Source organism: Maniola jurtina, chromosome 6, assembly GCF_905333055.1.
Source record: "Maniola jurtina chromosome 6, ilManJurt1.1, whole genome shotgun sequence".
NCBI lineage: Eukaryota > Metazoa > Arthropoda > Insecta > Lepidoptera > Nymphalidae > Maniola > Maniola jurtina.
Genome location: NC_060034.1, coordinates 15,697,194 through 15,724,009, shown reverse-complemented (window position 1 = coordinate 15,724,009; position 26,816 = coordinate 15,697,194). Strand labels below are relative to the sequence as shown.

The 26,816-nt window shown below is 38.1% G+C and overlaps 5 protein-coding genes across 9 annotated transcripts; 2 read left to right on the top strand and 3 right to left on the bottom strand.

The window, feature by feature from the left end:
• Window positions 1–935: 935 nt before the first annotated feature.
• LOC123866498 (protein ARV1) lies at window positions 936–9,795 on the top strand. 3 transcript variants are annotated; one of them, XM_045908133.1, is made up of 7 exons: window positions 936–1,230; window positions 1,369–1,488; window positions 2,079–2,212; window positions 2,598–2,737; window positions 3,164–3,226; window positions 3,489–3,656; window positions 8,982–9,795. In XM_045908133.1, the coding sequence occupies exons 1-7, from the start codon at window positions 1,132–1,134 to the stop codon at window positions 9,095–9,097; spliced, it is 840 nt and encodes a 279-aa protein (XP_045764089.1). In that variant the 5' UTR covers window positions 936–1,131; the 3' UTR covers window positions 9,098–9,795. The 3 variants fall into 3 exon arrangements, with proteins under 3 accessions (XP_045764089.1, XP_045764088.1, XP_045764090.1); XM_045908132.1 differs by having other exon boundaries at window positions 3,450–3,656; XM_045908134.1 differs by lacking the exon at window positions 3,164–3,226.
• A 1,918-nt stretch (window positions 9,796–11,713) lies between these two features.
• On the bottom strand, window positions 11,714–14,387 carry LOC123866505. The gene is made up of 2 exons (XM_045908143.1): window positions 14,169–14,387; window positions 11,714–14,088 (listed from the first exon to the last, which is right to left on the bottom strand). Exons 1-2 carry the CDS (start codon window positions 14,233–14,235, stop codon window positions 13,751–13,753), a joined length of 405 nt encoding a protein of 134 aa, XP_045764099.1. The 5' UTR covers window positions 14,236–14,387; the 3' UTR covers window positions 11,714–13,750.
• Window positions 14,388–14,561: 174 nt separating this feature from the next.
• Window positions 14,562–17,895, bottom strand: LOC123866503. Of its 3 annotated transcripts, none has more exons than XM_045908140.1 (5): window positions 17,430–17,895; window positions 16,854–16,995; window positions 16,165–16,375; window positions 15,359–15,449; window positions 14,562–15,038 (listed from the first exon to the last, which is right to left on the bottom strand). In XM_045908140.1, exons 2-5 carry the CDS (start codon window positions 16,986–16,988, stop codon window positions 14,927–14,929), a joined length of 549 nt encoding a protein of 182 aa, XP_045764096.1. In that variant the 5' UTR covers window positions 16,989–16,995; window positions 17,430–17,895; the 3' UTR covers window positions 14,562–14,926. The 3 variants fall into 3 exon arrangements, with proteins under 3 accessions (XP_045764096.1, XP_045764097.1, XP_045764098.1); XM_045908141.1 differs by lacking the exon at window positions 17,430–17,895 and adding an exon at window positions 17,185–17,418; XM_045908142.1 differs by lacking the exon at window positions 17,430–17,895 and adding an exon at window positions 17,251–17,418.
• A 767-nt stretch (window positions 17,896–18,662) lies between these two features.
• Window positions 18,663–21,776, bottom strand: LOC123866499. Its single transcript, XM_045908135.1, has 5 exons — window positions 21,455–21,776; window positions 20,692–20,872; window positions 20,219–20,439; window positions 19,481–19,611; window positions 18,663–19,097 (listed from the first exon to the last, which is right to left on the bottom strand). Exons 1-5 carry the CDS (start codon window positions 21,596–21,598, stop codon window positions 18,914–18,916), a joined length of 861 nt encoding a protein of 286 aa, XP_045764091.1. The 5' UTR covers window positions 21,599–21,776; the 3' UTR covers window positions 18,663–18,913.
• A 173-nt stretch (window positions 21,777–21,949) lies between these two features.
• On the top strand, window positions 21,950–25,542 carry LOC123866500. The gene is made up of 5 exons (XM_045908136.1): window positions 21,950–22,228; window positions 22,980–23,151; window positions 23,546–23,766; window positions 24,187–24,317; window positions 24,958–25,542. Exons 1-5 carry the CDS (start codon window positions 22,088–22,090, stop codon window positions 25,139–25,141), a joined length of 849 nt encoding a protein of 282 aa, XP_045764092.1. The 5' UTR covers window positions 21,950–22,087; the 3' UTR covers window positions 25,142–25,542.
• Window positions 25,543–26,816: the final 1,274 nt, after the last annotated feature.

Below are 26,816 nucleotides of genomic sequence, written 5' to 3'. Positions count from 1 at the left end.
TAAATATTACAAGTGTAAATTAAAAATTTATAACACCCCCGACAAGTGAAGGTTATATTAACTAGAAAAGAGCTGATAATTTTCAAACGGCTGAACCGATTTTCTTGGATTATAGCTAAGAACACGCTCGATCAAGCCACCTTTCAAACAAAAAAAAAACTAAATTAAAATCGGTTCATTAGTTTAGGAGCTACGATGCCACAGACAGATACACAGATACACCGATACACAGATACACACGTCAAACTTATAACACCCCTCTTTTTGGGTCGGGGGTTAATAAATAGGGTTTCGGGTTAAACTTACGGACTGTTATATTATTTTTAGCGTCATCTTTACATTTTACGGGAACTTTGTCAATTTACATTGTACCTAGCTTACGTGTTCTTCACAAGATGGCAGTGCGCAGTAGTTACAAACTACTAAGTTAGTAACTCAGCAAACTTCCAATTTTTGAGGTCTAGCCGAGATGGGTTGAGGTTGCAACTTGCATTGCAAAGGCAAGGGGTAGCAGGCTGTATATTTTTAAATAATTCTTTAAGAATTATTATTCTTTATATTTTTGAACGCGACACTTCACCGAGAAGTGACAACACAAATGTTGGACTTCGTCTGCGATGGCGTTTGCTGGCGCGCGTGCTGTGCTTGTTTGGAGTGTTTTTTTTGTTAAGAGTGGCTGGTTTTTGTGTTAGTTGGTGTTTTTTGGTGGTGGAACTGACTGGGAAGCGCTCTAAAAGGGCGCCGCGCGTATGTCGGCGGGCGCCGGCGCAGACGGAGTCCATACTTGTATAAATTCAATAACTTGAAAATATCACAAACTTGACATTGGCTAATCAGAGTAAAGCCAGATTTAAAGAAAAAAAAAAAACACAAATGTCAATGTCAAATGTCCTATCTGTCACTGACGAAATAGTTAAAAAATATATAAACAACAACATAACCTAAAAGCAAAATTATTAATAGAATAATAAAAATTGCTTTGTGATTGGTTTATTAATATATAAAATGTAACTTACGTATAACTATTTAATTCAGCTTTAACTACTATTATCTTCTAACCAGCCGTTTAAAGTTAGCAATATCTTGAGTTTAGTAAATAATCGGCAAATATGTATAACATTTAGCATTGAAATGACTGAAAAGAAAGAGTTCAAATGTGTAAACTGCAGTGTAGCAGCTGCGGCATTGTACAGGAACTATGGACCATCGGTTCTAAAACTGACGAAATGTGTAAGTTGACTTTCTACTTATTTTACCATCAATAGGTGCCCTTGTAAGTACCTATACAGTAGACCCGCATAATATGTAGATATTGATTGTTTTATATTGACCCCTGACTATATTGTCTGGCAATTGTATGGTTTTCAGGAGAACTGCAAAGGCATAGTGGACAAGTACATAGAGTATGATCCAGTGATTGTGGTGATAGACCTGGTGTTGATGTCGCGGGAGGCGCAGAGGCATATTATTTATAACACTGAGTTTAAGGTCAGTTCATTCTTCTTTCAATGTCAGTCAGTTTCCCTTCCAAAATCTATCTGTTGTCTGTAATTATATCTAAAAACTTATCAATGGAATACATTATTTAAATAACTATTAATTTAATAAATGTTAGGTACCACCTGGGTGTAACTGAGCTTGGCTTGGTGTTTTTTGATTTGATTGGTGATTTCCCTGAATTATACAAGGAATAGCAATACTAGATCAGTCAGTTTGGTTGTTAAGAGTCATCATCATTATCATTGTCAATCGATAAACATCACTGCTGGGTATAGGTCTTTTGAAAGGACAGGGACTCCACACACCAACTTGTCTTGTCTCTCTTAAATCAACTGGCTCTGGGTAACTTGTTTGATATCTATCTACTTAGTGAGGGCTCTTCCAATGCTGCGGTTTCCAGTGCAAGGTCACTATTCTAGCACCTTTGTAATTTTATTAACAGTATAGGTGTTTAAATAAAATAAATCAAATATGATAATCTGATTCTTCTACAAATCTATTACAGAATTAGCTGCATTGTTATAGAGCCTAAAGAAAAGTCTTACAAAAAATATAACTACTTTATATCTCATTTGCAGTCGTATTGGAAGCTGTTAATAATACTGATGTTGCTGGAGACATATGGCGTGTGGCGCAGCGACAGCCTGTTCAGCATCGCCCTCAGCACTCTGTGTGACTTCCACCACAACACCACTGGCCACTCCACTCATGTGTCAGTATCATCAGCATCACCAGTCCTCTACTGCATGGGTTTTGTCTCCTGAAGGAGAAGGATTTGGCCATAGTCCACCACAGTGGCCAAGTGTGGGTTGACAGACTTCACACAACTTTGAGAACATTATGGGGAACTCACAATGTTTTCCTTTATCACTCAACCAAGCAACATTTAATTGATTAAAACCCATATAACTTCCATAACTTAAAGATTAAAGGTTCCAGAGGCTGAAGTATTAACCATGAGGCTATCAGATATCATAAATGAAATGATTGTGATGAAAATTGTGTGGTTTTGGCAGTAGGGTTGTAACTAGCCACAGCCAAAACTTTCTACCAGAAAAAAAAAAATTGCTTAAATTTTATGTCCATTTTCTTTCCAGAGCCCTACCAATAAATCTGAGCATTCCTGAGCCTTGGAGGACAGATTGCTCAGGCTGGGCACACACAGACAAGGATATTGGCTCAGATCTGTTTATCTGGGAAAAAGACTTTTACGTACAGTTTCTTTCCATATTAGCTGGTATGTGACAAGTGACTAAGGAAGATGTATAAAGCATACTTTCACTTTGCTAAAACCAGACAAATTTATGTCTCTACTAAACTCTACTAGTGTACATGACTTTGTCCACCTGAATGAAGTTTTTTTTTTAAATCCTGTTGGAACTCTTTGATTTTTATGATGAAGTAGTATAATCAATTAATCAGTCTTCGAAATGCAAGCTATTTCTGTGCCGAAATTGGTGATAAATCTGTCTTGTTTTAACTCGAAAGTATACTCTATACTGTATACTCAAACTGAAGTTTAGTATGACACAGAAATAATTTAATAGTAACTTCATTACATACAGTAGACAAATTCAAAACTTAAAATTTTAACATACACAATTATGTGTTTTGTAATAAATAATGGTAGGACAAAAACATGAAAGTTATTTTCTTTTTTCAGGAATAGTAATGTTTATTTCAACAGTCCATATCATGATGAACTCATTTTACACTTTGAATGAAGGTTAGTTATTTATCCAATTAAGGAAGTTTGATTGATTTGATTGGCAGTGTGTGTGTATTGTTTGCGCGTGAGTGTTATAATAATAATAGGCATAATATAATTCGTAACAAATTCAATAAAGAAAATTGTATTTAGCTTGCTGTCTCATTTATCTATATTATGAGTGAATGAGACCGAATACAAGGTTTTATTTACACCGCGTAAGAAGCTTCGCTTCTATCAGGTGTGCCACGAACCTCACAGCTTTTTTCTGTTATTCCAGCGCCGCTGAAGCGGGTTTTGAAATCGTTCAGTCTGGCCAACGTGAGCTTACTGTTCTGCATACCCATGCTAGTGTGGGGCAACAGTGACACTCCGCCCGAGACGCGGTTGTACCACTACCTGCTGGTGCAAGCTTACAGCTTTGTTGCCTTCTACAACGTGTTCAGAGGTGAGATCATCATCATCATTATTAGCAACCAATAAACGTCCACGGCTGGTATTTTGTAGGGACTTCCACATGCCTCAGTCTTGCATCACCGCCATCCAGCGGGCTCACTGCGACTCGTTTGATATCATCTGTTTCCCTACTGGAGGGTTTTCCAATAAAAGGTATTATAAATAAATAATAAGGTATATACACTAGCTGCCCGCGACTTCGTCCGCGTGGACAACACACACTTCGCACAACCTTTATTTTATCCCCTTAGAGGTTGAATCTGTTGATTTGATGAGCAGAGCGTGGAACTGAGCTTGTGATGGATGCACGGGTTATTCGAAATAAACACTTTTATTGACCAGTCTCAAATTATATTAAATATTAATTAAATAAGATACAGAGAGCGTCCGTCATGTTTGGAGGGCGAAACCAAAGAGAACAAGTAAGTATAGACAACATTCAATGATAATATTAACATGGATATAAAGCCGTATATAGACTTTCCAACACTTCCCCTTACGGCTTACATATTATGTCCAATACTATACAAATAATCATTGATACAAATAAATGTAAGTCCAAAAAAATGTATACAAAAACAATATTCTACTATGTAAAGGTAGTAGTTGTCACTTCTACATTAAGGAAAAAATGTATGTCAAATATGCATATAAAATAACATTCTACTATGTAGAGACAGTCATTTTCAAACTCATATTCTCAATGAAGCTACAATGTTTCTGTACACACAGAGGTTTAGTCAATACATCAGCTATCATCTTGTCTGTAGAAAGGTACTTTACTGAAATAGAGTCATTCTTAATTAAGTCTTTAACAAAATGATATCTGATATCAATATGTTTCGTTCTTTTATGACAAAATTCCTTACATTCTAAAAGCTTATGTGCGCTTTGATTGTCATTGAATACAGTGCAAGGAACTTCCTTATGTACTATTTCTGAAAGCAAGTTTTTTATAAAACAAACATCTTTACAAACATCACCTATAGCTAGGTATTCTGCTTCTGTACTCGAAAGTGCAATACAGCGTTGTTTACGTGATTCCCAGTTAATAGTATTATTACCCAGCTTAATGACGAAACCAGTAAACGATTTTCTGTCATTTTCGTCATTACCCCAGTCGGCATCGGTATATGCTCTTATATCCAAGTTAACACTTTTTACATAACATAAAGAGTAGTTAATTGTACCAGCTAAATACCTAAGAATACGCTTCGCCGCAATCCAGTGGGAGCTATCAAAGCTGTTGTTAAACTGGCTTAACTGACTACATGCAAAAGTGATATCAGGTCTAGTACATACAGATAAATACATAAGACTACCTATCAGCTGCCTGTAGTTATAGGTCTCATCAAGTATACAAGCACTTTCATCTTTAGGTAGAGTCAACTTTGTATTTAAAGCCATAGGTGTCGCAATAGGTTTACAATCTTGCATATTAAATCGCCTTAACAGTTTCTTAATATACTCAGTTTGATCTAAACACAAAGTTCCCTTTGACCTATCTCTAGTGACTCTCATGCCTAAGCAATTTTTCAACGGACCTAAGTTCTTGACATTAAACTCTTTCTCTAAAACATTCAGCAATTCAATCTTAACTGAGCTGTTCTTAGAATAAAAAACATAGAAATCATCTACATATAAAGCTATGATAACAAAGTCATTGTGAGATCTTTTTGTGTAAATACATGGTTCACATAGAGACTGTTTGAAACCGTTATCTACAAGTACACTGTTTACTTTTACATTCCACATCTTGCTAGCTTGTTTTAAACCATATATGCTCTTTTGTAAAAGACAGACACGATTATCGTTCTTACTACGAAAACCCTCAGGTTGTTCCATGTATATAACCTCATTTAAGTTACCATTCAAAAATGCAGTTTCTACATCAAGATGATCTATTTCTAAGTCCATTTCATTAGCCAATGAAAACAAAATTCTCATAGATGAATGGCGAACTACAGGAGAAAAAGTTTCGTTATAATCTATTCCCTGCTTTTGAGTAAAACCTCTGGCTACAAGCCGCGCCTTAAATCTATCAAACTTTCCATCAGCATCATGCTTTAGTTTATACACCCACTTACACTTGACAACATTCGCGTTAGTAGGTCTACTCACCAACTTCCATACCTGATTTGACACCAGGGAGTCATGCTCAGTGTGCATCGCATCAATCCAATTGTTACAATGTGGTGAAGCGATAGCATCCGCATAAGACTGTGGTTCCTCTAATAAGGTATGCTGAGTTAGCATTGAATAGTCTTCATACCTTCGTGGTGGACGTCTTTTACGAATAGGACGACCGGACAAACCAATTGTAGCTTCACTACTCGGCTGCACAGCTTCCCCTCCACATGACACCTGGCTAGATGATGTCAGACGCTCATCACGTCCATCATCAGCAGACTCGCCACTTGAGATGGGCTCGCTCTCACTTAATGTCTGGTGGTCATCGTCATGGACTCCATCTGAAACATTTGTTAAATTATTGTTAGTTTCATTGTTAATTTCCACAATAGTATCATGACGTTCAATTGCCTCAACATTATTATTCATTAAATTATTGTCATTTAAAATAGAATAATAATAATTATCATCAGAAATTTTCGGTCCATTATCATAATAAAACTTATTCTCTATAAAAGCTACACTACGGGATAATATCACAGTATTAGGACTAGATGGCTCGCATAAACGATAGCCTTTTGTACTCTCACTATAACCAACGAAAATAGCTAATTTTGCCTTAGCATCTAATTTCTGGCGTTTCTGTGATGGATTTAGACAGTATGCAACACAGCCAAACACCCGAAGGTGACTGAGATCTACCTTAGATCCACTCCAAACCTCCTCAGGTAAACGTCCCTCTAAAGCTACTGTGGGAGCCCTATTTTTTAAGTAAATAGCAGTCATAACTGCCTCTCCCCAATAACGCTTGCAGAGACCTGACTCGCTAAGCATACATCTAACTCTGTCTAGCAGCACACGATTAAGGCGCTCGCTGACCCCGTTTTGTTGCGGACAGTAAGGGACAGTACTCTGATGTACAATACCTTCCCTTTTCAGATAATCAGAGAAGTTTTTATTAAAATATTCACCACCTCTATCGGACCTTAGAACTTTAATTGACAACCCTAACTGTTTCTCAGAATGTGCTTTAAAAGTGATAAAATGTGACATTACCTCAGATTTGTGCTTCATGAGATATCCAAAAGTCTTCCTAGTGTAGTCATCTGTAAAGGTCACTAGGTATCTCGCTCCACCCCAGCTCGGTTCCTGCATCGGGCCGCAGACGTCACTATGTATGAGTTCCAGTGGTCGATTAGCACGCGTCGCCTGTCCCTGCGGATAAGATGCGGCCGACATCTTCCCCTCAAGACATGCCACACAGCTGTTTAAGTCTTCATCCTGAAACATCACACCACATGCACCATCCCGTAAACATTTCATACCTCGGAGACTAAGGTGTCCTAGACGTCTGTGCCACAACTCCGCTGGAGAACCTGCTGCGACTATGGCCCTCGGTGATTCCTGGCTACCTTCCAGGAACAAGGAGTGATCCATGGGCGAGAAATTGTTAGTTTTCACATTAACACAAACGTTTAGTTTATATAAACCATTACAACGTACAGCACATGCAATTAGGTTGCCAACACCAGTGGTTTTGCTCTTATGGTTATAAATTAGACAGCCTCTCCTATCAAATATAACTTCATGGCCACTCTCAACTAATTTTGATACGGAAATTAGATTACAAGAAAGTTGGGGAACATACATTACATTGGACAATGATAACAGACTCACCTGCTGTTTAACTTCTAAATCAATATGCCCTCGACCTTCACAAGTAATTTCAGTATTATTGGCTACTTTGACGCTAAGTTTACATGGTATAAATTTTTTAAAATAACATTGGTTATTAACCATATGATTACTAGCACCACTGTCCAAATAAAAGTCCTGTGATGGTAACTGAGCTATGAATGCAGACACTAGGTTATTAGTCGCGGCACTAGCAGCTTTCGGATTCTTCTTCATACGCTTTAGCTTAAAGCATCTGGATTTTCTGTGTTTAGTACTGTGGCAGAAATCACAAAAGACAGTTCCATTTTTGTTGCTTATATAAGCAGCGGTATTAACAGAAGTTTTTCTTGAGTATTCTTGAAGTAGTCGAGCCTTGACGAGTTCACTGGAAATCTGATTTGTGACAGTAACTGTTGATAAACTTGAAACAAGAGTATCATAGTCAGACGGAAGTCCGCTGAGAAGTATCTCCGCCACCTCAGCATCCTCAATAGTCCTTCCAATGTCTTGGAGCTGCTGAACTAATGTGGTGACATTTTGTATATATAAACTCATCGAACTAAAATCAGCAAACTCAATCCGATGCAACTTCCTCAGCAATAGGACACGTCTATATAGGCCTCGATCCTCAAACACTTCAGAAAGTTTTTTTCAAGCTGCAGCAGCCGAAGTCTCATTCCTTACATATTGATATAAGTCCTTTTTGATGGATAAACATATTCGTGCAAGAGCACGTGCTTGACGCACCGCGTCATCGTCTCGTCCCTCAACTGCGTCCCACAATCCTTCCAGTATGAGAACATTTTTAATACAAAATTTCCAAGTGTGAAAATTCGAAGAACCGTCGAGTTTTTCAAAGTTGTTCATGCGGGTTAAATCACCCGTACATGACTCCGACGAATCCATTGACCCGGCATACAATCTCAATGCTCAACACAAAATGTCTTCCGTTCGGTTACACTTCTTTGTCTGGACTCTGGGACACATAACCTGTTGATTTGATGAGCAGAGCGTGGAACTGAGCTTGTGATGGATGCACGGGTTATTCGAAATAAACACTTTTATTGACCAGTCTCAAATTATATTAAATATTAATTAAATAAGATACAGAGAGCGTCCGTCATGTTTGGAGGGCGAAACCAAAGAGAACAAGTAAGTATAGACAACATTCAATGATAATATTAACATGGATATAAAGCCGTATATAGACTTTCCAACAGAATCCTCTCTTAGCGATGTCTACTCATAATCGCTATCTACATACCTATTAGCCCGATCCGTCCAGTCGTTTAAGCTGTGCGATAGATCTGTCAGTCAGTCGAAACTTGCGCTTGCGCATGTAGGTTTATCATAATGTTTTTAATAATTGTATATGGTGAAATAAAGTTTGCAATAATTGTATATGGTGAAATAAAGTTTGCAATAATTGTATATGGTGAAAACCACCGCGGACAGGTTCCTCAATCGATTCTATTAGTCTATTGACCTTTCTAATTTTTACTGATTGCAGTGCTGTACGCAGGGCCGCGGGCGCTGACAGTGTTGGTGCTACTCCTGAGCACGGGTCTCAAACACCTCACCACCTTCCACGTCACGCCCGCCTTACGGAATGTGATGCAGTGGTAATGACAAACGCTAAAAACATGGGCATGGTTCACTACAATTAAGAAACCCGCCGAGGGGCAGGCGTCAAATGTTATCTACATTTGACGCTAATTAGGCTATAAAACAACAAGATATCTGATGTCACACAAAGACATTGAAAGTATCCCCATTTTATGGCACCCCTAGCCTAGTCTATTTGACAGATATCGTTTCAGGTTCAAAACCGAGTTTCCTCACTCTAGTTAACACTGATAGGAGTTTATAAGAGGCAGGACAATACAGACAGCGCCCATACGCGTGTGCTTCTGAGCACTAAAACACCGGTGGCAGCACAACCAGTCGCACTACCAACAAAATGTATATACAGGGAGCCTCGCCTGGTGTCCGCTTGGTTACGTAACCATTTTGGTGGCGTAAACTAATTACTCCTTATCCGTTTCTACACGATATCGTACCAGTACGCTAAATCACTTGGCGAGACTGCTTTGCCAGTAGTAACTAACCACGGCTGTAGCCTCCCACTAGACTAGACCAGAATCTACTTAGATATAATAAATTCCCAAATTGCCCCTGCCATGATCGAACCCGGAGAAGCAAAAGTTGGTCAATTTCTGGTGGGAGGCTTCGGCCGTGGCTAGTTACCAACCTACCGGCAAAGCCGTGCCGCCAAGTGATTTAGCGTTCTGGTACGATGCCGTGTAGAAACCAAAGGAGGGGTGGTGGTGCCCCTTCCAGGTTAGCCCGCTTCCATCTTAGACTGCATCATCACTTACCACCAGGTAAGATTGCAGTCAAGGGCTAACTTGTATCTGAATTAAAAAAAAATGCATTTCAATGTAATTATACCAAAAACACCTGTAACTAAATAGTTAAATAAAACTATATTTTTGCAGTATCACAGAGTATTTATTTCAAAATATATATATCCAACTTTACATTATCAATAGGTATTTTGGTAATCTTACGCTTAACATTAATTACATAACAGTACGTAATGTTTTACAAATAAAAGCTCCACACTAGTCACTACACAGAAATTATACATACTTAATATACTTATCATTAGAATTATGATTTTTTTTATATTATGTAGCCATACTTAGAAACGCTCACTGAACTAGTGAGACTTTTTTCCCCAGTAGCTCAACAAGTTAGCCCTTGACTGCAATCTCACCTGGTGGTAAGTGTGAGTTGAACTACTGGGGCAAAATAGTTGAACTCAGGTACTTCTTAGTAGTGCTGGGAATTCAGGGAAGCAGATTAAATCAAAATCGAAATTTATTTATAAAAATCATTGCTTGTAAAAGCCTAGAAAAAAAAATCATTGCTGTCCGTCCAGTTACTCTACCATTCCAGTAATACTTCCAGCCAAGTAACTCTTTCAGCCCAATTTTTGTTTTTAGTCCAGCAACTCTTCCATTCTAGTGACTTTTCTAAACTGTTGAACTAATGGGAATGTGCGAAGGAATAAATTGGGTACAATTTGTAAAACAATGGTTTCTCTCATTTATTTAATAATTATTTGCTTAAATAACTATTAGAAACTACTTATTTATTTCAATTGTAACAGAATATGTTATGGAAGAGCGGGGCCGCCCGTCACAAGTACTAGTTTAATACTAGTCACTTACTGGGACGGTCCCAATTTCTATGTTATATGTAAACTTGTTTTTTACCGAAATAAATATTTTTGTATTTTGTATTTTTGTATTTTGTTGTAACAAATTCTTAACATTTTTTGTGCCAGTTACATATTCGGAAGACTTTAAATAAGGTAACTAGTATTACAAAATATGAAAAGGCTTTTCGAGTGATTTTTCACATGCTACTTATGGAACGGTCCATCTTTTTTTCTTCAGGACTTTCTGGGGCTCCAATGGCTATCACCCTTATGATCATTTTTCATATAGCGCCTTATTTCAAAGGACCTAACTCCTAAACTAAGCAAAATTGAACAAGAACATAATTATTTACGTTCTTTCATATAACGACTAACAACCAATTCTATTTCTGTCATGACTTGTGAAAAACAATCGTGTTGAAATATACTCACATAAATTATTATAATTACACAAAAATCTGTGTTAGGGTGACTTTATGCATACCAGACTATCATCACTGGTATAATAATGAAATTATAATTTGCATCTCAGTGAGGCTACTTAATGATATTCTATTTGCAAACATTTTCCTTATGTATTATATTTTACTATAACAAGTTTATATTGTACTAGCCGATGCCTGCGACTTCGCCCACGTGGATTTAGGTTTTTTAAAATCCCGTGGGAACTCTTTGATTTTCCGGGATAAAAAGTAGCCTATGTGCTAATCCAGGATAATCTCTATCTCCATTCCCAGCCAAATCCGTCCAGTAGTTTTTGCGTGAAGGAGTAACAAACATACACACACACACACACACACATACAAACTTTCGCCTTTATAATATTAGTGTGATGAATATGTAAATTGTGATAACAAATATAAAACAAAAAGTAAAATACAAGTCTATTATAGTTAGATCATTTTAATAGGTCATTTTGACAGTAGCTATTATGTAACAATGACCTATTGAAATGACTCCTCACTGCTCACATGAAGCTTACTTGGTAAAAGCTGCCTTATATAAATACCCTTTTCATTTGCTACATGCTAGAGGCCGCGACTGCGAAACTAGACATTAAGGAGGTGACCATTGCCAACTGTTTATATAGAAATGTATGGAGAGCATTTGAGGTAAGCGACCACAACATGTGACACTTTAAAAAAAAAAAAGAATAGTAGCCATGATAATCATGACTCCCCTTTCCCCTCCAATTAAGCGTAAAGCTTGTTCCAGGAGTGGGTACGACAATAGTGCAACGGGTGGGGTTTGAACCTCTGACCTTTCGGAATTCGGTCCGCTCCTCAACCATTGAGCTATCGAGGCTATTGAAGTTCAATCTCGCGACACTTGGGTTGAGATCTATGAAGTGCACTTTGAGTTTGCTCAGACTTAAGTTAGAGTTAAAACGAAACATCTATGTACAGATATAAATCTATCTTGTTTTAATTCTATTTTAGACCTGAGCTAACTCAAAATGTACTCTATAGATCTCACACTTAGTGTAGTGTCGCCGTCGCGCGTCGTGGTCGCGTATCCGCGCGTCGTGGTCGCGTATCGTCTTCATTTATTTAAAAACATAGGTAACTGGCTTGGAAAACAATTATGTAATTGACATATTTATCCAAGGAGGTACTATTGAAGTCATGGTAAGTTAGTCGAAAAACCTTTGTTAGTACATAACTAATAGATAGCAAATAATTTTGAAGTTTTTGTTTCGATGATGAACCTTGCCTGTGATCTCACCCGGTGGTTAGTGCAACAAACTGCTAAAAATAACAAAATTACAATTTTGTAACCACAATTCAGTCTTTGGTGACATTGAGCGAACAAAGCAAAATCTAAATTTATCACCTATAACTAAGTATAAAATTGGCAAAGAAAACTAAACACATATTAGCAAAATATAATAATTAGAATATTTACTCACTTATGATTAAAAATATAAAAGAGAAATCTTTATGACCACTTAATTTTTTTTATTTAAATTTTAACCTATGATCTACCAGACATTGGAATTATAGACATAGGTTTATAATTTATCCAAGGAAACCCATGTATCTTTATTTATAGCATTTTAAATTGCTAGGTATTTAGACAGCTTTAGAATTAAATATTTTTACACCCTTACTAATTAACATTGTGTAATAGTTTAGTTGAACAATGCTTTGTCTTCTTCGAAAGTCAAATTATATTGATGTCAAAAAGAAAGAAATTAGGAATAACTATTCACTTACTAGTTAATATACAAAGCATTATTGGTCCATTTTGTATTGTCCCAAAGTAATGAAAATTTCAAAAAAAAAATCAAGCAATATAGTATAATATCATTTTCTTTTTACACTGACATGAACAATGGTTACTTACAAAATACAGAAAACTAAAACAAATTCAAATTTTAGGTATAGAATTAGTAGAATAGAATCATTGTATTCATAACAACTGTTCAAAACAAGAAATCTGTCTGAGTAAATAAGTTTGCCTATCAATAGTTCAATACAATGTAAGCAACTAACAAACATAATTTACTATGTCAATATAATTATTACAGTCCCTGTGGACAAAATCCATTATTAACACATAATTTAAGTATCAAGATATATTTGCTAGCTAATTGTTGCCTCCGATTTTGTCTCTAAAGTTTGTTTTTAAGGTGCCAATCCTATACCAAAAATATGCAAACAGGACCCAATTACTAGCCTCGCCTGTCTGTCGGTCCATCTGTCTGTCAAAATTTCATAATGCCCACTATGTAAATTAAAAGTAAATCATGTATGATGGTATAAAACTCTTTGTGTGCCCAAATTGCATTGAATGGTTTTTAAATTCCACAAACAGTTTATTTTTCTAAAATAAATAGTACCTTATGTCCCCCAGGACACAAGCTAGCTTTTTATCAAATTGTGTTAAAGTCACAAAGAAATAGAAAGACATATTTTAGGGTTTCCAATAGTACTAATTATATTTGCAGTTATGTAATTCTCTCAAGAAAATATAATTTGCATACAAACAGATTTTGACACTTAATATGCATGCGAGGAAAATGGATTTTGCCCCACCCCTAGATAAGACTACTATGGAACAAGAGGAGGATCGTCCTGCCCGATCATCACATCTTCATACATGACATCGTTATTTCGCCTCTGATTGATCTTGTGGCGAACATAGTCAATCAAGTTGTATTTCCTTATGACTAGCACTAGCCCGACTACCACGAGGGCTATAGTGAATATCGACACGACAGCGGCCGTGGCGTCGTGATCCGTATTATACGCTTCCGACTTAGCGATGCAACCGTTTCCATATTGGATATAGTCCTCCAAACAATAGCACTGGAGCGACGTTTCGTTGCAAACATGGTAGTTGCCCGGGCAAGAACCCAGCTGGGTCACGTTGCAGGACAGGATATGCTCTGTTAAAAAGAATAAAGCTCTCGAATACCACGTCCTGAACGAATTGATTCAATTAAATAATTGTCTGCTTAGTACTTACCCGTGAACACGCAATGTACGAAATTCACTAGTATCGTTGCAATGATATCGATGATTCTGATTCCCATGGTTTATGCGTCTACCGCTCCCGGGGCCTCACATCACAAATTGTAACGGGTTTAAGGAGTTTTTGTTAATTTCGCTTTCGATTATTATTATTGCTTTCCTGCAGTCGGTGTTCGTCGCGCAAGCAAAACAAATGTCAACGTCAATTGTCAAAAGCTACATCTGTCACAACAAACGTTTTGTTACTGCTACAATCCACAGATTAGATATCGCTACAAACCAAAGAGTGCTTGTGCACACTGAATCGGACTAACGATTCTGGATCCGACCATGATCCGACAATCTAAATATTGTGCCAAATTTAAGTGTTCAATAAATAAATAAATAGTATTGGATTGGATAAATTATAATTTCTTAAAAATTACTTATCACAGATCTTATCAAAATATTTGGGTAGGGATGGAAAATTAAGCGCTTTAAACAACAAAGCCGCTGGCCCACAGCGCAGCGGGACCAATGGACCAAGGCTTTGGTGTGTAAAGCACTTTAATTTATTAAAAAAAACGCTTCGTAACGAACGACATCAAAATATTTGGTGGAGTTTACTTCTTGTAACTACGTAGTCTAGCTAGTTCGTGTTAAAGTCGTATCTATCGTTGTCGTATTCCCTCATTGTAGGTCTAGGACTCGAAATTTACTCTAGTCTAGACCCTTACTAAGTGGTCTCTAGAGACTCTAGGTCATATAATAGTTTTAAAAATCGTATTCTTCTTCTGCACCGTAGGTGTATTTTTCTGGAAGGATGTAATCGTTAGGATCATGGCCGTGGGCTTCCACTCCCCCGTTGCCGTCAGGAGCGCCCTCTCTGTTCAAAACAAAGAGAAGTTATAAATTAAAAAAATAAGAATAATAATAAATTGAATGAGTAAAATCAATACATTGTAACAATAAGTGATGTTCTTTAAAACTTATCAAAATACTCGTACTTATACCTACACGATATTCAAGGACCTTATAAGGGGTTTTCCGGAAAAAAATAGACGCAGTTGCAAGACGTCTAGGAAATGGTTTTAGTTATTATGAATTGACCATTTTATAAAATTATTAAACTCGTCCGTCCATATTATCAAGCGTGATGCGTAAAGTTACCATTTATAACAATCAAGGGTTTCCCGTTTCACTCACTTTAATTCTTCGTGATCAATCTCATGCCGCTCGTCTTTTAACCGTTCCACATCTTCGTCTGCAACCTCTGGTTTCTTTTCGTCAGGCTTTTCTGTTATAAGAACAATTCAAATTAATTGCTGGCAAATAAAACGCATGTGAATGAAAAAAAAACCTTTTATTTCTTAAATAATTATTGTATATTTAATTTAATTAATTATTGTAATAATGATTATTGTAACTAACTGTAACAATAATTAATATACTGTCAACTATTACCAAAAATATCAATATTTTTTATAAGTTTTGTTTAAAATCATCATCAAAAAAATATTTTTACTACTATAATAATATTATTATATTAAGCTTGCGCTTGACTGCAGTCACACCAAACAGTAGATGATGCAGCCTAAAGCGGAGCGCGCCTCCTCAGAATGCGCAGAAGATGTAAAATCATTCTGTATTCTGATTTTACTTTTGAATCTACCTACCTATAGCCTCTGTAGGAACTTAAAAGTTATCAGTCTTCAAATAATCTTCACTAAGCTACCTACTCTCTTACATGAAACTGTCAAAACTCTCTAATGCCCGTATTCAAAATCATTACTTTGAGGTCTCACAGTGCGCTTGAATGCACAGTGTCGGTTCCACCAATCAGATGACTTCGTCACGTCAATTTACTATGATCTGATTGGTGGAACGCACACTATGCGTTATCATAGTAATGATTCTGAATACTGCCGTAAGAGTATTCTAAAATATCCATCTAAAAAGCTTTTTGGCAAACTTAAGCGGTCTCCTAAAAAGCGGTCTTGCTCTCAATTCACCTTTCCTCTCGTTCCGGTGACTGTGCGCGCCGGCCTGGCCTTCCTCCTCTTTTCCATACGAATCCTCGGTTTCTAGCTCGTAGTGGTCGCCGGCCTTCTTGTGATACGAGTCGAAGTGCTGGTAGCCTTTCTTGCCACCACCGGACTTCTTACGGGAGTAACCGATTATACCATCACTTTCCTTTTCGTAAGTTTTTTTGAACTCTTCGGGCTGAAATTTTGCTTTTGTTATATAGGATAGTAAATCGGGTTGTTCTGGATAATGATTAAAAGGATATTTTTTTTTTCAATATATTCATATCCGATGTATGGCTAACGCTATTTAGGAAATCATTCTTATTTTGGGAAGAGATCGAGATTTTACTCTGGAATGCAATATCTGCAATATGATTTCCAAACACATTACACAATATATTAGGATTTCAGTGGGATTTTGGTATTTGAACATCAACATATTGGGCTCAATCCAGTTTGCAGGGACGTTAATCACAAAACTTTAGTCAGAGATATCTTTGTGAAGTGGCAGATAGTAAAATTATTCATGGCTTACGATTTTGACAGTTTACCATCTCAAAATTAGTGTCGTACAAGTCCTCGCAAGCAGATAAAAAGCTATTGCAATGCATCAGCTTTGTATAGAACTCGAAAGGTGCAATTAAATAGGTATAAGATTTCAAAAAGGATCTCACCGGAGCAGCTCTAACTGCTCTGATGTAAGTTCCCACTAAAGCCGTGTCATCCACCATTTGCATGTCCTGGAGCGTGTTTGTTGGGTTGGCCACGGCAAGGTGAAGAAGCCCAAGGGCTAGTAACTTTAACTCCATAATGATACTGAAAAAATACCAAAAACAAAAGTGAAGCCTATAAAATATCAGTACAGTAGTTTTATTCCAATGGGGGATATTCCAACGAGGAATTAAATTTAAATTTTAATCACCAATTATTTAGGTTTTAGGTTCACAAATTTTTCTTTTTCCATATAAAAACCTCAATAGCTTACGAGTTCTAATAGTATTATACCTTACGCTTAATTCAACTATCAGGCCATTATATTTTCTATTAATCAACGCTATGTTTCACAGTCACCTCGATTTGTTTGTTTGTTTCTGGTTCAAGAACTCTGGGGCCTAAAAACTAAGTCACGTAGTAACCTACTCGCGGTCCGTTAAGTTACACAATATTAGTAACGATTGAGCAAAAAACGGCACGCCATCTAACTGTTTACGTAGAAGATAGCCACGTTTTTCAGGGACTTTTTAACCTACCGCTTATTGAAAAACTGTTCCGTCCGCTCGCAGAGCAAGCTTGACAAACTCCACACAATGTTTCAAATCTTGTGTTTTATATAACTGTGGATTGCAGCGATTGATCTTTCGTAATCGTCGCTGTGTCGAGCCAACGTCCCGGGTTCCCAGCGAAATCGCTTCTTAGTTCTTGCATACCATTGTCTACCGTTTTATTCAGATTTTTTTACCAACATTGCATTAGTTTATCGAGTTTCTTATTGAACGCTAATGAATCGTTTCCGTTTTATTTTAAAGTGCGCTTGGATTGCACATTTGGATTTAGCCCGCGCCTTTTAAAATTCAATTTATCAGTTGAATGAGTTACATGTTTGACATTCAGCATTGGACACGCTATTAGTTTATTATCAGCTCCATTTAATTTTAATGGCCTCCATTTTTTGAGAACCGGACCTCAATTAGTTGGGAAAGACTTCGGTATAATTAGTTTACACGGTATCTCATTGATAGGATTTGAAAACTTTAATATCAAAGAGAATAAGCATGGTCCATAGCATGGTCAGTATCAATGGTAGGTCAGATTGAGTAAACTAGGTACCTATTTGGCATTTATTAAAAATATGTTGAGGGCACAATTATTTCGATATTTCAGAATCATACTAGTTTTGCTTAGCTAAAAAGAAAGGTTTAGTGAACATGTTGCAATAGTACCTATTATAAACTTGATTTGATATTTTGTGGTTTCTATCAAAGATAATAATAATCCTACTTTATTTCCATGGCGGTGGGTGGTGTGGTGTGGTCAGACGTGGTGGTTCATAAAATTATCACTTTTCTCTCTTGTACGTGTTCGATTGGCTTGTTGCTTAATAATTACGTAAATAGTTAGAATTAGATTGATACTTACAATCAGTAGGACTAATAATTCTACTGTCTATGAGTAGAGGGTGAAACGGAAGCTACGATGGGAGAAGACAAATGCTAGAGTACCTACTCGTACCTCGCTTTCTGCACTACTATAGTTGAACTCTCCTAGTTTTACACCACCACGCTAATAAACCGATTATTGCTACCTATGAATAGCTTCTCGGATGTTTCATCACCATCACAGAATTCTGTGGAAAATAGAGTAAATGCATCTTTATACTAACACAGTACCTAGGTATCTATGAACATCTTGTATTTTGATAATCCAATACAAACCTACAATAAAACCTTTGGTAGACCCAATGAATAATAAAATAAAACGGCCACGATTTATATAAAAATGATTTATTAACAGCCGTCACGAAATCGACAAATTATATTGTTTCACCTGATTTTTGTTTAATTTCTAATTAAGTACTTTTACATTTTTTAGTTTCAGTAATCTTTCATTTATAATCTCTTATGATGTTAGTTTCGTTATCTTTTTCATAAATCCCATGGTTTTAAGTTCCATGATTCCATGGTCCATGAAGATGGTTAGTTTCTGCATCATATTGAGTGCCATAATTCTTTAGATGTTAAGTTTCTGCATCAGCCATAGGGAATGAGGTATACACTGTGATCTGTGGTACCTTGCCGGTGTTAGGTGTCTCAGTTTCCTTGTTATTGATATCGGCGTTATACAGCTTTATAACGTTGGGTAGTATTTCGTAGTTGAATTCGTATTCCTTTTTCAATTGCAGACCTTCCAGTGCTTTTGCTCTGTGGAGTAAAGAATAAAGGTAAATCTTTCTGGTCTTCATTAGTGTAAAGCTGTTAAGATTCTGTGGATTGACTTTAATGATAACGTTGGAGCAGTCACCTCTACTTTCGAAATGTGAAAGTTTCTTCTGAATCAGTTTAGTGTCGCATTGATTACAATGATTAAAATGTACTTATTATCTCATCGAGCTACGAGCGCTGCGCCGTTTTATTCCTATAGTGCAAACCTCCTCCTCAGGTTAATAGTTACAAAGACGTCGAGGTGCGCTCGATATATCGAAATATATTTCAAACTTAGAGCTTTTTCACAATACTTGCGGTGTGGGCATTTATTGAGGTAAATTGAAGGGTTTCAAGTTAAAGAAGTACAGAGTTCTACTAACATAGCTTCATCTGTGACGTCAAAGCGTAGTAAGGAGAACCCCAGCACCCGGCCGCGCTGGATCGTATTTCGGGCGAGCATCTGAACTATTTCCTCGCACTTTGGAACGTTAGGGGGTACCATTAAAAATACCTGTAATACAACTTTCTTATGAGACTCATAGTCATGGCTGACATAATGAACATTGGTACGCTAAAGTAGTAGGTAGTCTAGACGTTGACCTTCTATTTGGGAGGTTCGGGAGTTCGATCCCGGGCTCTAACTTTTCCCAGCTAGTAATGTGCATTTGAAGCTAGAAAACTTCACTTGTTTTAACTGCGAAGGAAAAAATCGTGAGGAAATCTGCAAGTTTTCCATAACGTTCTCAACGGTATGTATGCTTTGCCAATCCGCTCTGGGCGAGCGTGGCAGACTATGACCTAAGCCCTTTTGCGTAGTAATGGGTCAATAGTGATGAGGTCCAGCAGCTGACGATGATTAAAATGCAGTTGAGACATCGATGCCTATAATCTGCTACTGCCACGCCCTAATGTATAAACGTAGCATCCACCTTGAGGAAGCTACTCTAATTCCAGTCAGGAAAGTTCTGCTGTATCTGGCGACATAATGTACAATTTTACTAGTAGTATAAGTAGCAAAATTGATGGCGATCACAATGTATCGAAGACGGTCGAAGTGATAGGTACAGGGAATCCAAGGTCCTGCACAGCTCCAAAGAAGAAAGTGCAGTTGGCAGCACCTGCAATATGTTGTGTACTCGATACTTGTCGTGCAGCGCCGGCGCGCGTAGACAGTGCGCCGTGAACAACAGCAGCTTTCGCGCGCGCGTGCATTGCACGCAGCGCGCCCAGGTCTCCAGCAGTGCTGCGTCCCACGGACACACGCACGCGCTGAGCGCCAGCCCGCGGATGTTCGACCAGCCTCGCTTCTCCACCTGCTGCTCAGCCAGCATTGTGTGGCCTGGATTGGAAATACAGCATTTGAGCCTTTAATAGCACTTGCTGTAACGGTGATATCCTTAAATATCACATGCATTAATGGGGAAATCCTTAAATATCACTTGCTTTAACGGTGAAATCCTTATGTTACTTGCTATAATCTTCAACGCTACGCTTTCCGTCATGAGATCGCCATTCCAAGCCCCTACGGTGCTATAAATTTAATGCAGCTATTATCTGCCCTGCCTACCCAGTATAACATGAAGGAAGCTACCTTGAGCCAACGTTCGTGCAACATAATCAGACAGTATGATTTGGTTCGGCGCGTTCGGGGCGCTGACAAAGCCAGGCCACGCCAGGCGGGCGTTGTCCTTCACGAAGCGGATAACCCTAGCAGTGTCCGCGGGGAACGCTCTCCTCACTCGCACACGAGCGTTGTCCTCTGTTCCGTGAACCTGAACAATATAAAAAAGTTTCCAAAAATCCTGACTGCGGTTTGCTCTGCATCTTTTTCAGCTCGCACATTAAAGAGCCGTTTTGATTTTTTAAGAATTATCACTCGCCAATGACACTCGCGCCATCAAGACGAATCTAATGATGTATCATTTTTATCAAAATCGATTGAGCCATTAAGTACCTATTTACGAGCGGGCATAGGACTGGACATATTATGTAAGTACCTACTTACATATTGAACCAGTATTCACATGTATTCCTAGTTAAATTCGGGAATTACTCAGTACCTAATATAGGTAGATAGGCCATCTATCTGACTTTGTATACAAAATCGTTTTTAAATGTAAAACCAGTAAGTAAAAGAAGAAGAAAAGTCGTAGATAATAATATAAAAAATAATAATCGTCGTAATAGAATAGTGATCAATGAGCAGTCATTTATTTATTTATTTATTTTATGAGCAGGTTGATAGCAGTATCAAGCTATAGCAGCATACAGTTCTCACCTGTCAGTATACCTATAGGTTGTTCGCATTCTGTATAATTTTCCTAAGCATGATGCGGATTAAGAATTTGACTCACCATAACTTGTCTTGTAAGATCTTTTTTAGGAGTGTCAGCAAAATTTCGGCGGAAGTGATTGCAGGTAGCCGAGGAGACCAGGCCTGGCGGTTCCCTCACCACACATCTAGCTGGCATCAATTTTAACAAACGACACACCAACATACTGTTTTTAATGATAAAATTGAAGTCGGGAATTTGGAGTCTGGTCTTATCATTAAGTTTTCAGGCGGTACGACATGATTATGAATTTCTGCTGGTTGTATTCATTTGAAATATCATATTATTTAAAAATATAATTTGTAGACTGGTGACGGCTGTGACAAGGTGACAAATAGGTGCGATTTTTTGTGATTTTGATTCGTGTCAAGATGAGAGCAGGAAAGTCATAGTCTATTGAAATCGTCCAGTTTTTATAATATGATTTGGACTGAGTGGTTTTGGTTTTAGGTTTCACAGAAATGTTTATGATTCTTATGATGTTTATGATTTTTCTTTAAGTTTTTCTGTCAGGTTTTTAGCACTTCAATGTCTGGATCAAAAATAATAGTAAAAAAATCCAACCAAAATAATCAAAATTCCAGTTTTTATATGGGTTTTATCATAAAATGAGCTAGCTTAAACGTTTTACTCTACCGATAACCCATAGCCGCAATGAATTGCCTCCAAAATCTAAGGAATGGTATTTTAGTATCAAGAAGATCCATTCAATCTCATATCGATTCACAAGCTAAACGTTTCCGCAGGAAACAAACACCGTGTGATGTTTGTTACCAACCACCAGACAACAAACCGGTAGGTACCTACAGTCTACACCTTTAAGCTTCTGTAAACAAAACAGAATAAGCCACACGAATACCTACACTTCAGCTCCTACATGGCTCCTACCAATATAATTAACAGAAATTACCCTTAGGTAAATGACCAAAGCTGTTTCTGGTGATGCATGGGTTAAAATTAGGGTATTTTACCTCGATTGCCATCTCAACGCGACAGGTTGAGATGGCAATCGAGGTATGATGCGGGGGGGGGGGGGGACGCCCCGGACACCCGCACGTCACTCGCGGTCACCCGCAGCAGGTAAGTAGAGGGGCTGTGCGGGTGTGCGTTAATTCTAAAAACCAGCCAAGTGCGAGTCAGACTCGTGCACCGAGGGTTCCGTACTCGGTTATTTATCCGACATTTTGCACGATAAATCAAAAACTATTATGCTTAAAAATAAATAAAAATCTGTTTTAGAATGTACAAGTAAAGCCCTTTCATGATACTCCACTTGGTACCTATAGTTATCTTACTTTAAAAATCAGTAACCACAAATTCACGGTTTTCAGATTTATTCCTTTACTTGTGCTATAAGAGCTACCTACCTGCCAAATTTCATGATTCTAGGTCAACGGGAAGTACCCTATAGGTTTTCTTGACACGACGCACGGACGGACGGACAGACAGACAACAAAGCGATCCTATAACGGTTCCGTTTTACCTTTTGAGGTACGGCACCCTAAAAAGGTATAATATTTGAGAATTTTCCTATTATTTGGTACAGTGCTTCAACATAAACGAGGTGAGCATCGAGCATGGTTACCAGTGCCACGCGAAGCTGATCCGCTCCTTCCTCTTCACTCACTACTGGCCGCGGGAGCCCAGCGTGGTGGGGCTCTGGATGTGCCTCAACAGCCCCTACCTGGAGACTCTTACTGACAAGTATTCCAATACAGGTACATGCTGTAGCTATTTGATCTGACGGCTTCCCTGGCACAGTAGTGTGTGCTAAGGGCTTGTAAATAGGATGCACTGCTTCGAAATGCAGATCTCGGGCATAGATTATATGTTTTACTGGAAAGCGACGGCATAGGCATAGATAATACACCATTATGTGATAGGTCTAGTGCCCAGATTAAACTGCCTGTTTTAAAACATTGAAACAAAAGTTGTATTAAGTTTTTAGTTGTTCTGCTTGCCTATGTGATGTTTATTTTAAAATTGGAAATAAAGTATTAAAATAAAGATTCACGTATAGATTCGCGTCGTGGACGCTCCCGTATCCCGCGTTCATGATGGGCAGGTGTGACTGTAACTTAAGCTGTTACTATGAGTATTTATTATTCTCAGGTGATAGACTCCTAGCCTTTGAGTTCATCCAGCGCACGAAAGAGAAGAAGTTAGTTGGAGTCTGTGTGGCCAACAAGACGTTCCCATGGATGGTGGACGAGTACCAGGACTGGGCGCATTACACCATATGCAATGCCGAGCGAAACCGCATGTATTTCATGGCGCATTGCTTGCAGAGTCCCAACCTGTTTCAGAAGTATAACGTGAACTATCTATATGATGTGAGTTTTCATAATAAAAAAATATTCTACGAGTATCTTCTTAGATAGATAAAATATATAAAATTAGACGATGCCCGCGACTTCGTCCGCGTGGATTTAGGTTTTTAATCCAGTGGAAACTTTTTAATTTCCCCGGATAACAAATGCCTATCTCAATTTCTGGGACTCAAGCTACCTCTGTGCCCATATAAACCGGTTAAGCAGATGGGATTTTAAGAATCCCGTTGGAACTCTATGAATTTCCGAGATAAAAAGTAGCCTATGTCCGTCCCAGCGGTTGATAATGATGATGATGCTAACTTTAAATGCCATTTCGGGATTGGCTTAGCGGCCAGGTATACCTAGTAGTTTTGAGGGAATACTTAAGGTGAAAGCTAGTTCAATAGTTCGCATGTGCCAGGTAATGGTTGCTGTTGACAGATTGAGGTTCTGGGAACATCTTCGGAGGTGATGGGGCAGGGTGTTGGTGCACTGTTGCTGCGCACCGCACTGGAGCATGCTGAGGAATTGAGACATCCACTCGCGCATGTCATCTCTGTTAACCATTACGCGTAAGTATTCTTCAAAGCATAACATAGTCTTTAAGTAAATTTTTTGTACTAACATCATATGGGCCAAGGCCTGAATTAAAGGAATTCTATTTTATAAAGCCTTGCCATATGATCTTGAACCTGCAGAATGAGTGATTTATCGATCTATTTGGTGTTACGAAGTGCATCACGACGGCAGTGTTTGTATCTGTTAGTTCGTCAGTCAATCTTTTGTATCGTATAAAAGGAATTTTTCGGGTTCAATACTTGAATCCTTCTTATATATTGTGAATCATCATCCTTGATGGTTTTGCATCTGATCGGGACCCACCGGATGGTGAGAATGAGGGAATAGAGTACAAGTAACTATGTGGGCAAACACAAGTACTCAAGCCAATTATGGAACCGGTAGTCACCATTAATAGGTCATGCCTGTCACAGAACCGATGGCTACTGGGGCAAACGTGTTCTGGACACCGCGTACCAGCAAGCGCAGTATGGGACGACCGCCAACCCGCTGGACTGAAGACTTATTGGAAAGTGGGTGGATGAGTAAGGCGAAGGACCACGTGGTGGTGCGCTCTTTTGAAGGCCTATGCCCAGCAGTGGACGCAAATAGCCTAATTGACTGATTGGTTTGATTGAATATCTTTGTCCACAGCTCTAAAATTTGCGAGAAGTGTGGCATGAAACGCGAATGGTCGATGGACTACTCGGACTTCGTAGATGACTCTGGGCAACGGGTTTTCTTCCCACGTCGGCCGCACCTCACCGTTGACGTCTACACCAAGCACTTCGACCCCGCACGCGGCGGCCGCGAGCCTTGCAGACCCCTGCCTGTATGATATACTCCATCATCAACATTATCAACCGATAGACGTCCAGCGCTGGACATGGCTCTCTTGTAGGGACTTCCATACGTCACGTTCTTGCGTTGCCTGAATCCAGTGACTCCCTGTGACTAACTTGATGTCTACTGTTCACCTAGTGGGGGGTAGGTATTCCAACACTGCGAGATCGCCATTCCAGAGCCTTGAGACTCTAACTTCTGTCAGTTTTTCGAACTGTGTGCCCTGCCCATTGACACTTCAGCTTCGCAACCTGTTGAGCTATGACGGCTACTCTGGTTCTCATACAGATCTCCTCATTTCTAATTGATCACATAGAAATTATAGAAATTAATTAGAAATAAACGAGAATGTACAAAATAAGAGAAATTATGTTGAATATGAAATAAATGTTTTTGGAACCAGAATGCATATTTTTAAATTGTTCTCATGATAAAGAGGTATTTAATAGATTGGTATTAAAAAAACGTAGAATAGACAAAATATTTACATTTATTACATTATTCTTTTTTTATATAAAAATATAACAAAACCCGTGTTGTAATACCGTAATACCATCATGTGTAGGATTGAAGGATGCAAGTAATAATAGGTACTTCATTGCTAGCTAGATTTTTACAAAGTTTACATTAAGGGTAGGAAATGCGTTTTTAAATCCAAGTCGACATGCCTCCAAATCTGCATGATCAAAGCGACTGCGAAACGGGAACGTCAGCCGCGCGGCGGTCACCTCCATGGCGTTACGCACTACGTAGGTACTACAACAGTCGCGTAGGCGGTTGGTGTGTACGTATACGTACAGATTCGCACCGTAGACGCTCCCGCATTGCATCCCATATTCATAATGCGCAAGTGTGGTCGTAGCTTACCTTGGAATTTACCGACCCAGTTTTGATTTTGGCCTTTAGTAACAACTTCTTGCAATACAATTCTATTTTTCAGCATACAAAGATATTGTAAGTAGGTACCTACTTAATTTTTAGAGGCAGGTTTAATTTTTACAGACACTGAAAAGATTTCACAACAACCTAGATTCTATAGTTCAAAAAGTAGTCTAAAATGTGACCTTAGAACAGTTACAACAATCGCCCGATTGGTTCCGGTAACTTGCGCGAATAACAGGCTTGAAACTTTTTCTAGCCCAAATAACTCACAAATACGCTGTGAAATTAAATTTCCAAACGTTCAACAATACATTTTTATAATATTTTTTTTTTTTGATGACATATAAATCGGAATAATAAACAACATAATGATTAGGGATAAGTATTTTGTTATTAAATTTCTAGCCAATAAAATCTAAATAATGAACAGATATCAAATCACTAATTAAACACAAAATGGCAAAACAATTACTAATGAATACTTAGAATTTGAGTCTTGGTCACATACAACGCGTGATAGGAGCGACTGGAAGCGAAGCGAAGTTAGAATACAACGTATTCATTCTAGCATTTTGCCACCGTGCGTTTCACGCTTTGCTGCCATCACGCAATGTTTATGACCAGTGCTCACAAATTAATTTCTAATTATTATTATTATTATCTTTAAAAAGCTAGAGAATTCATGAATTTCAGCTAAGTACAAAAATTCATAATACAATTAAGTATCTAGCTTATTTAATAGTAGATAGATTTTATAATTTTTAATTTATAATTTGTGAAGGCAAATA